Raw genomic sequence first — 11,380 nt, 5'->3', positions numbered from 1 at the left:
TGAAGGCAGGTTATATAATTTATTATTGTTTGGCTTTGCAGGAGCGTGTGAGCCCAAGCGTCGCCGTCTTTGGGGTTTGAGAGGTCTGGTGAAGATGTTCCGACGTCGTGTGCGACGTCGTGCAGGAGAGAGTGTCGGCCCACAGCCTCCCCAGCCCACACTCAGAGCCAGGTCCACCTCAGAGTTGGCTGTTGACATCCAGCACGGGTCAGTCTACTCCACTACACAACAGTGTTCATTGCTATTTTACAAACTGGAAATGAATAACCGATGACATTTCATTTCCTATTTGTGAGTTATGAATTATTTCAGCCGAGGTACTGTGACTGTCATTCTTCACAACATAGTTGTAGCCGCACAAACACCACAAACAATAATGTACAGCTGTATACAGCTATTAGCAGTTGCATAGAAAATACAAAGGTAACTAGAGTGGTTGTTACGATAATTTGCACTACACCTACATAGTTTAAAAATGCCAGCCTAGCTACTAGTGTCAGACTTAGGTGCTTCTACGTATTCGCCTCTTAAACTAGATACATAATTTAGAACTAAGACTGATATGTTGTTCTGAGGAGCAGTTGCAAGCTAGCTAGACAAACCATACCCCCGGCCGGGATTGAACCCGCGGTCATAGTCTCAAAACTCCAGCCCGTCGCGTTAGCCACTAGACCAGCTAGCCACAATAAGATTCATCCAACTAGGAATATTTCTACACCATAGAAAGGTTAGCACAGGCACCACTTTGACCACAAATGCAAGTTTTTACAGACGAATCTCCAGCTAGCGTGGCCGTGACGAACTCTAGCTCAAGTCCCTTCACTGTAATGGCTTGATAAAGCTCCTGGAGAGCGAAACGTTGCCACAATAAATGTCACATTAGTTGCACTTGTGTCCTTTTACTTTACATGACTCAAGAAATCGTAATGACACGATTGCAAACAAACCATACCCCCGGCCGGGATTGAACCCGCGGTCATAGTCTCAAAACTCCAGCCCGTCGCGTTAGCCACTAGACCAGCTAGAGTTCGTCACGGCCACGCTAGCTGGAGATTCGTCTGTAAAAACTTGCATTTGTGGTCACAGAGGTGCCTGTGCTAACCTTCCTATGGTGTAGAAATGTACCTAGTTGAATGAATCTTATTGTGGCTAGCTGGTCTAGTGGCTAACGCGACGGGCTGGAGTTTTGAGACTCTATGACCGCGGGTTCAATCCCGGCCGGGGGTATGGTTTGTTTGCAATCGTGTCATTACGATTTCTTGAGTAAAGTTAGCTAGACAAGTGTAGTCGTCCACAACCGTTGATAATAAAGTTCTGGTAGACTGTTTGTACTGTTTGTATTGTCTAATATTATCTCAAAGAAACCATTCATCTTGCAGTGTCAGGTGCGATTCACTGTAGTTCCTACTCACACCCCTACAGTGGTAGTGGGTGAGGAGTACAGTGGTAGTGGGTGAGGAAGAGTAAAGTGGTAGTGGGTGAGGAAGAGTACAGTGGTAGTGGGTGAGGAAGAGTACAGTGGTAGTGGGTGAGGAAGAGTACAGTGGTAGTGGGTGAGGAAGAGTACAGTGGTAGTGGGTGAGGAAGAGTACAGTGGTAGTGGGTGAGGAAGAGTACAGTGGTAGTGGGTGAGGAAGAGTACAGTGATAGTGGGTGAGGAAGAGTTACAATGGTAGTGGGTGGGGAAGAGTTACAGTGGTAGTGGGTGAGGAAGAGTTACAGTGGTAGTGAGTGAGGAAGAGTTACAGTGGTAGTGGGTGGGGAAGAGTTACAGTGGTAGTGGGTGAGGAAGAGTTACAATGGTAGTGGGTGGGGAAGAGTTACAGTGGTAGTGGGTGAGGAAGAGTACAGTGGTAGTGGGTGAGGAAGAGTACAGTGGTAGTGGGTGAGGAAGAGTACAGTGGTAGTGGGTGAGGAAGAGTACAGTGGTAGTGGGTGAGGAAGAGTACAGTGGTAGTGGGTGAGGAAGAGTTACAATGGTAGTGGGTGGGGAAGAGTTACAGTGGTAGTGGGTGAGGAAGAGTTACAGTGGTAGTGAGTGTGGAAGAGTTACAGTGGTAGTGGGTGGGGAAGAGTTACAGTGGTAGTGGGTGGGGAAGAGTTACAGTGGTAGTGAGTGAGGAAGAGTTACAGTGGTAGTGGGTGAGGAAGAGTTACAGTGGTAGTGGGTGAGGAAGAGTTACAATGGTAGTGGGTGGGGAAGAGTTACAGTGGTAGTGGGTGGGGAAGAGTTACAGTGGTAGTGGATGAGGAAGAGTACAGTGGTAGTGGGTGAGGAAGAGTACAGTGGTAGTGGGTGAGGAAGAGTTACAATGGTAGTGGGTGAGGAAGAGTACAGTGGTAGTGGGTGAGGAAGAGTACAGTGGTAGTGAGTGAGGAAGAGTTTCAGTGATAGTGAGTGGGGAGGAGTTTCAGTGATAGTGAGTGGGGAAGAGCTTCAGTGGTAGTGAGTGGGGAAGAGTTTCAGTGGTAGTGAGTGGGGAAGAGTTTCAGTGGTAGTGAGTGAGAAAGAGTTTCAGTGATAGTGAGTGGGGAAGAGTTTCAGTGGTGGTGAGCGGGGAAGAGTTTCAGTGGTAGTGGGTGAGGAAGAGTTTCAGTGGTAGTGAGTGGGGAAGAGTTTCAGTGGTAGTGAATGAGGAAGAGTTTCAGTGGTAGTGAATGAGGAAGAGTTTGTGGTAGTGAGTGAGGAAGAGTGTCAGTGGTAGTGAGTAAGAAAGAGTTTCAGTGGTAGTGAGTGGGGAAGAGTTTCAGTGGTAGTGAGTGAGGAAGAGTTTCAGTGGTAGTGAGTGAGGAAGAGTTTCAGTGTTAGTGAGTGAGGAAGAGTTTCAGTGGTAGTGAGTGGGGAAGAGTTTCAGTGGTAGTGAGTGGGGAAGAGTTTCAGTGGTAGTGAGTGGGGAAGAGTTTCAGTGATAGTGAGTGGGGAAGAGTTTCAGTGGTAGTGAGTGGGGAAGAGTTTCAGTGGTAGTGAGTGGGGAAGAGTTTCAGTGGTAGTGAGTGGGGAAGAGTTTCAGTGGTAGTGAGTGAGGAAGAGTTTCAGTGGTAGTGAGTGGGGAAGAGTTTCAGTGGTAGTGAGTGGGGAAGAGTTTCAGTGGTAGTGAGTGGGGAAGAGTTTCAGTGGTAGTGAGTGGGGAAGAGTTTCAGTGATAGTGAGGAAGAGTGGTAGTGAGTGGGGAAGAGTTTCAGTGGTAGTGAGTGGGGAAGAGTTTCAGTGGTAGTGAGTGGGGAAGAGTTTCAGTGGTAGTGAGTGGGGAAGAGTTTCAGTGGTAGTGAGTGGGGAAGAGTTTCAGTGGTAGTGAGTGGGGAAGAGTTTCAGTGGTAGTGAGTGGGGAAGAGTTTCAGTGGTAGTGAGTGGGGAAGAGTTTCAGTGGTAGTGAGTGGGGAAGAGTTTCAGTGGTAGTGAGTGGGGAAGAGTTTCAGTGGTAGTGAGTGGGGAAGAGTTTCAGTGGTAGTGAGTGGGGAAGAGTTTCAGTGGTAGTGAGTGGGGAAGAGTTTCAGTGGTAGTGAGTGGGGAAGAGTTTCAGTGGTAGTGAGTGGGGAAGAGTTTCAGTGGTAGTGAGTGGGGAAGAGTTTCAGTGGTAGTGAGTGGGGAAGAGTTTCAGTGGTAGTGAGTGGGGAAGAGTTTCAGTGGTAGTGAGTGGGGAAGAGTTTCAGTGGTAGTGAGTGGGGAAGAGTTTCAGTGGTAGTGAGTGGGGAAGAGTTTCAATGGTAGTGAGTGGGGAAGAGTTTCAGTGGTAGTGAGTGGGGAAGAGTTTCAATGGTAGTGAGTGGGGAAGAGTTTCAGTGGTAGTGAGTGGGGAAGAGTTTCAATGGTAGTGAGTGGGGAAGAGTTTCAGTGGTAGTGAGTGGGGAAGAGTTTCAATGGTAGTGAGTGGGGAAGAGTTTCAGTGGTAGTGAGTGGGGAAGAGTTTCAATGGTAGTGAGTGGGGAAGAGTTTCAGTGGTAGTGAGTGGGGAAGAGTTTCAGTGGTAGTGAGTGGGGAAGAGTTTCAGTGGTAGTGAGTGGGGAAGAGTTTCAATGGTAGTGAGTGGGGAAGAGTTTCAATGGTAGTGAGTGGGGAAGAGTTTCAGTGGTAGTGAGTGGGGAAGAGTTTCAGTGGTAGTGAGTGGGGAAGAGTTTCAGTGGTAGTGAGTGGGGAAGAGTTTCAATGGTAGTGAGTGGGGAAGAGTTTCAGTGGTAGTGAGTGGGGAAGAGTTTCAATGGTAGTGAGTGGGGAAGAGTTTCAGTGGTAGTGAGTGGGGAAGAGTTTCAATGGTAGTGAGTGGGGAAGAGTTTCAGTGGTAGTGAGTGGGGAAGAGTTTCAATGGTAGTGAGTGGGGAAGAGTTTCAGTGGTAGTGAGTGGGGAAGAGTTTCAATGGTAGTGAGTGGGGAAGAGTTTCAGTGGTAGTGAGTGGGGAAGAGTTTCAATGGTAGTGAGTGGGGAAGAGTTTCAGTGGTAGTGAGTGGGGAAGAGTTTCAATGGTAGTGAGTGGGGAAGAGTTTCAGTGGTAGTGAGTGGGGAAGAGTTTCAATGGTAGTGAGTGGGGAAGAGTTTCAGTGGTAGTGAGTGGGGAAGAGTTTCAATGGTAGTGAGTGGGGAAGAGTTTCAGTGGTAGTGAGTGGGGAAGAGTTTCAATGGTAGTGAGTGGGGAAGAGTTTCAGTGGTAGTGAGTGGGGAAGAGTTTCAATGGTAGTGAGTGGGGAAGAGTTTCAGTGGTAGTGAGTGGGGAAGAGTTTCAATGGTAGTGAGTGGGGAAGAGTTTCAATGGTAGTGAGTGGGGAAGAGTTTCAATGGTAGTGAGTGGGGAAGAGTTTCAATGGTAGTGAGTGGGGAAGAGTTTCAGTGGTAGTGAGTGGGGAAGAGTTTCAATGGTAGTGAGTGGGGAAGAGTTTCAGTGGTAGTGAGTGGGGAAGAGTTTCAATGGTAGTGAGTGGGGAAGAGTTTCAGTGGTAGTGAGTGGGGAGTGAGTGGGGAAGAGTTTCAGTGGTAGTGAGTGGGGAAGAGTTTCAATGAGTGGGGAAGTTTCAGTGGTAGTGAGTGGGGAGTGGTAGTGGTGGGGAAGAGTTTCAGTGGTAGTGAGTGGGGAAGAGTTTCAGTGGTAGTGAGTGGGGAAGAGTTTCAGTGGTAGTGAGTGGGGAAGAGTTTCAATGGTAGTGAGTGGGGAAGAGTTTCAGTGGTAGTGAGTGGGGAAGAGTTTCAGTGGTAGTGAGTGGGGAAGAGTTTCAGTGGTAGTGAGTGGGGAAGAGTTTCAGTGGTAGTGAGTGGGGAAGAGTTTCAGTGGTAGTGAGTGGGGAAGAGTTTCAGTGGTAGTGAGTGGGGAAGAGTTTCAATGGTAGTGAGTGGGGAAGAGTTTCAGTGGTAGTGAGTGGGGAAGAGTTTCAGTGGTAGTGAGTGGGGAAGAGTTTCAGTGGTAGTGAGTGGGGAAGAGTTTCAGTGGTAGTGAGTGGGGAAGAGTTTCAGTGGTAGTGAGTGGGGAAGAGTTTCAGTGGTAGTGAGTGGGGAAGAGTTTCAGTGGTAGTGAGTGGGGAAGAGTTTCAGTGGTAGTGAGTGGGGAAGAGTTTCAGTGGTAGTGAGTGGGGAAGAGTTTCAGTGGTAGTGAGTGGGGAAGAGTTTCAGTGGTAGTGAGTGGGGAAGAGTTTCAGTGGTAGTGAGTGGGGAAGAGTTTCAGTGGTAGTGAGTGGGGAAGAGTTTCAGTGGTAGTGAGTGGGGAAGAGTTTCAGTGGTAGTGAGTGGGGAAGAGTTTCAGTGGTAGTGAGTGGGGAGGAACAAAACTCTTCCTTTTATTTTCTCATTTGATGTTTGATTAGCGAAGTACAGTAGTAGTAGTAGTAGTAGTAGTAGTAGTAGTAGTAGTAGTAGTAGTAGTAGTGTTGTTGTAGTGTTTGTAGGTAGTAAGGACACATTAATAATTATAATCAGTACTGGGTAATAAAATGCTTCCTTCACTACGTCGAACTTGACTAGTCACTCAACTATTGACTGAATAAACAGAAAGAATCTGACAATAATAGTTATTTTTCGAGCCTCACACTAGATAAAAACGATCTCCTTTTATATAGGGAAATTGATAATTTTTTATCTCGTGAAGTTAGTAGAGATTGACAGTGAAGTTACTAAGAGTGCTGACTGACGTAGTCCTCCCTTCCCTCCCCCTCCTCCCCCAGGAGGAGCAGTGGGGGTCCCTACAACCAGGGGTTGAGTGTGTCTCACGACTCAGTCTTCAGTCCTGACGCTGCTGCCGACGCCCACCACGCCCACCACTCCCACTCCACGCCCCCCGCCCTCGCCATCGCCACCAGAGGCGTCAATATGGTGAGTAGGTGTTAGTGTTGCCCTTACCTATGTATACTGTGTCCTGGGTAGGTGCTGACCTTGTGTATATTGTGTCCTGGGTAAGTGCTGGTATTTGCCTTACGTATGTATACTGTGTCCTGGTGAGGTGCTGACCTTACTTATGTATATTGTGTCCTGGGTAGGTTCTAACCTTTCTTTTGTATACTGTGTCCTGGTGAGGTGCTGGTGTTGACCTTCCTTAACCTTCCTCAAGACGGTCACTGTATACAAAACCCTAAAGGATTATAAAATAGAACGAAAGGAACACGTGAAAGACATGGGAGTAATTATGTCAGCTGAGCTTTCTTTCAAAGACCACAACAAGACCAGTGTCAGGACAGCCAGGGACATAACAGGGTGGTTAATGAGAACTTTCAAAACAAGGGAAAAAATGCCATTGGTGACACTTTTTGAAATCGATGGTGGTGTCTCATTTGGAATATTGTTCAGTGTTGACGGCCTCGTTCAAGGCAGGACAGATATCAGATTTGGGATACAGAGATCGTTTACAGTCCGCATAAAGACAGTAAAGCATTTAAATTACTGTGGATGCCTTAAAGCAGTGGTTCCCAAACTGGGGGTAAATTACCCCCTGGGGGTAATTTAACCATTTTTGGGGGGTAATGGAGGGGTGACAGAAAAAAAGTTATGAATTCTGAAAATCAAGAAAACAATGCGGTACCCGGTATGAGGATTATTGTTAACTTTGTCTTAGTATATAAAGTTGTAAAGTAAACCTATTATAAGTAAGTAATAAAGTTAAACCAAATAACAATAAACATCAAAAACTAATATACAGTATTAGAAAAGAAGAAATATATAGCTAAGTGTGTGGAAACCCAAAAGTATTTTGACAAGTATGCTTCAGGACAAAAGTCACTCGGTAGCCCAGATCGACCTGTCCAGTACGCGTCACTCACTTCCTGAGGCTGCCTCTATTTCACACTGTCAGTTTATCTGTGAGCATCAGCCGAGGTAGACATAAGCTGGTATGTATGTGTACTGCCCTGTGCAGTATATAGTTAGTATTTACCCACTGTTACTGTGAATTTGTAGCTATTATTAATTTTATATATAATGTATGTGTGGTTCTTACGTTTTCAATGGTTTTGCTAGGATTAGCAGAGTATGCGAGGCTGTATACGTTCACGTTTAGCCATATATATCAATAATAACAACATTTTGTGAAAGGGGTAACATGCTTTATGTGGCATGTTAAATTGGGTAACAAGCTGAAAAAGTTTGGGAACCACTGCCTTAAAGTCTTAAATATGTACTCACTGGAGCGGAGGAGAGAAATATACATGGCAATATATACCTGGAAAGTACTTGAGGGCCTGGTCCCATATCTGTATACTACCGTAAAAACATACTGGAGAGAGACATATGGGAGGAAGTCCAAAAATAGACCCAGTGAAAAGCAGGGATGCAGTGAGCACAATAAGAAAACACTGTATCAACATCCATGGCCCCAGCCTATTCACCATCTTACCAGAAGATATGAGAAACACTGTTGGAACAAGTGTAGAAGTCTTCAAGAGAAAACTGGACAAATATCTTCACCAGGTGCCAGATCAACCAGGTTGTGATGGATATACGAGTCAGCGGGTCAACAGCAGCAACAGTCTGTTGACCAGGCTAGCACCAGACGAGCCTGACCTATGACCCGGCTCGGGAATAGAAAAACTTTTGGAACTCATCAAAAGGTATATGAAAGGTGAGCTTGTATGGATTCCCTCTCACATAGACCTCCAGCAACATGACAGAGTTGATGATTGAGCTTAACAAGTATTAAGTAAAGAAAATGTTGAGTATAATTTTTTTAAACAGAAATTTACGAAACATTGTCAGAAAGGAACTAGCAAACGAGCTTGAAGAAAGTGGAACAGTACAGGTAGGATCTAGCAGATCCATTATCCATCAATCATAATGAAATTTGCAATGTTAAATATATCGGAAGAGAAAGGTAACAAGGTCAGTAGATTTCAAAATGTTACTATTAGACTAAGACAAGACTCTAAGTATCTCTCGCAGTGCGATATGTGTGTGGAGATGTTAATGACGAAATACAAAGTATGTGGACAGAGACGGGGCCATACACTGGTGTGTGGGCAGAGACGGGACCATACACTGGTGTGTGGACAGAGACGGGACCATACACTGGTGTGTGGACAGAGACGGGACCATACACTGGTGTGTGGACAGAGACGGGACCATACACTGGTGTGTGGACAGAGACGGGACCATACACTGGTGTGTGGACAGAGACGGGACCATACACTGGTGTGTGGACAGAGACGGGACCATACACTGGTGTGTGGACAGAGACGGGACCATACACTGGTGTGTGGACAGAGACGGGGCCACATACTGGTGTGTGGACTGAGACGGGACCACACACTGATGTGTGGACAGAGACGGGACCATACACTGGTGTGTGGACAGAGACGGGACCATACACTGGTGTGTGGACAGAGACGGGACCATACACTGGTGTGTGGACAGAGACGGGACCATACACTGGTGTGTGGACAGAGACGGGACCATACACTGGTGTGTGGACAGAGACGGGACCATACACTGGTGTGTGGACCGAGACGGGGACATATACTGGTGTGTGGACAGAGACGGGGCTATATACTGGTGTGTGGACAGAGACGGGGCCATATACTGGTGTGTGGACAGAGACGGGACCATACACTGGTGTGTGTGGACAGAGACGGGACCATACACTGGTGTGTGGACAGAGACGGGACCATACACTGGTGTGTGGGCAGAGACGGGACCATACACTGGTGTGTGGACAGAGACGGGACCATACACTGGTGTGTGTGGACAGAGACGGGACCATACACTGGTGTGTGTGGACAGAGACGGGGCCATATACTGGTGTGTGGACAGAGACGGGGCTATATACTGGTGTGTGGACAGAGACGGGGCTATATACTGGTGTGTGGACAGAGACGGGGCTATATACTGGTGTGTGGACAGAGACGGGGCCATATACTGGTGTGTGGACAGAGACGGGACCATACACTGGTGTGTGGGCAGAGACGGGACCATACACTGGTGTGTGGACAGAGACGGGACCATACACTGGTGTGTGTGGACAGAGACGGGACCATACACTGGTGTGTGTGGACAGAGACGGGGCCATATACTGGTGTGTGGACAGAGACGGGGCCATATACTGGTGTGTGGACAGAGACGGGGCCATATACTGGTGTGTGGACAGAGACTGGGCCATATACTGGTGTGTGGACAGAGACGGGGCCATATACTGGTGTGTGTACAGAGACGGGGCCATACACTGGTGTGTGGACAGAGACGGGGCCATATACTGGTGTGTGGACAGAGACGGTGTCATACACTGATGTGTAGACAGAGACAGTGTCATACACTGATGTGTGGACAGAGACAGTGTCATACACTGTGTGGACAGAGAGTGTCATATACTGATGTGTGGACAGAGACAGTGTCATACACTGGTGTGTGGGCAGAGACAGTGTCATACACTGGTGTGTGGACAGACAGTGTCATACACTGATGTGTGGACAGAGACAGTGTTATACACTGGTGTGTGGACAGACAGTGTCATACACTGGTGTGTGGACAGACAGTGTCATACACTGGTGTGTGGACAGAGACAGTGTCATACACTGGTGTGTGGGCAGAGACAGTGTCATACACTGATGTGTGGACAGACAGTATCATACACTGATGTGTGGACAGAGACAGTGTCATACACTGGTGGGTGGACAGACAGTATCATACACTGATGTGTGGACAGACAGTATCATACACTGATGTGTGGACAGAGACAGTGTCATACACTAGTGTGTGGACAGAGACAGTGTCATACACTGGTGTGTGGACAGAGACAGTGTCATGCACTGGTGTGTGGACAGACAGTATCATACACTGGTGTGTGGACAGAGATAGTGTCATACACTGATGTGTGGACAGTGTCATACACTTGTGTGTGGACAGAGACAGTATGATACACTGATGTGTGGACAGAGACAGTATCATACACTGATGTGTGGACAGTGTCATACACTTGTGTGTGGACAGAGACAGTATGATACACTGGTGTGAGGACAGAGACAGTATGATACACTGATGTGTGGACAGAGACAGTATCATACACTGATGTGTGGACAGTGTCATACACTTGTGTGTGGACAGAGACAGTATGATACACTGGTGTGTGGACAGAGACAGTGTCATACACTGGTGTGTGGACAGACAGTATCATACACTGGTGTGTGGACAGAGACAGTGTCATACACTGGTGTGTGGACAGAGACAGTGTCATATACTGGTGTGTGGACAGAGACAGTGTCATACACTGGTGTGTGGATAGAGACAGTGTAATATACTGGTGTGTGGACAGAGACAGTGTCATACACTGGTGTGTGGACAGAGACAGTGTCATACACTGGTGTGTGGGCAGAGACAGTGTCATACACTGGTGTGTGGGCAGAGACAGTGTCATACACTGGTGTGTGGACAGAGACAGTGTCATACACTGGTGTGTGGGCAGAGACAGTGTCATACACTGGTGTGTGGGCAGAGACAGTGTCATACACTGGTGTGTGGACAGAGACAGTATCATACACTGGTGTGTGGACAGAGACAGTGTCATACACTGGTGTGTGGACAGAGACAGTATCATACACTGGTGTGTGGACAGAGACAGTATCATACACTGGTGTGTGGACAGAGACAGTGTCATACACTGGTGTGTGGACAGAGACAGTGTCATACACTGGTGTGTGGACAGAGACTGTGTAATACACTGGTGTGTGGACAGAGACAGTGTCATATACTGGTGTGTGGACAGACATCAAACACTGGTGTGTGGACAGAGACAGTGTCATACACTGGTGTGTGGACAGAGACAGTGTCATACACTGGTGTGTGGATAGAGACAGTGTAATACTCTGGTGTGTGGACAGAGACAGTATCATACACTGGTGTGTGGATAGAGACAGTATCAAACACTGGTGTGTGGACAGAGACAGTGTCATACACTGGTGTGTGGATAGAGACAGTGTAATACTCTG

General features: G+C 47.3%; 1 protein-coding gene across 1 annotated transcript in view; it reads left to right on the top strand.

The window, feature by feature from the left end:
• Nucleotides 1–11,380, top strand: part of LOC128706569 (uncharacterized) — a 516,652-nt gene that overhangs the window by 75,939 nt on the left and 429,333 nt on the right. Inside the window, exons 3-4 of the mRNA XM_070087824.1 lie at nt 42–207; nt 6,143–6,290. Coding sequence (XP_069943925.1) covers nt 42–207; nt 6,143–6,290 — 314 coding nt within the window. The remainder of the gene's footprint in view (nt 1–41; nt 208–6,142; nt 6,291–11,380) is intronic.

The sequence above is a fragment of the Cherax quadricarinatus genome, chromosome 2 (assembly GCF_038502225.1).
Source record: "Cherax quadricarinatus isolate ZL_2023a chromosome 2, ASM3850222v1, whole genome shotgun sequence".
NCBI classification, from domain to species: domain Eukaryota; kingdom Metazoa; phylum Arthropoda; class Malacostraca; order Decapoda; family Parastacidae; genus Cherax; species Cherax quadricarinatus.
Note: the sequence above shows the minus strand (reverse complement) of the source record. Positions and strands in the feature narration are given on the sequence as shown.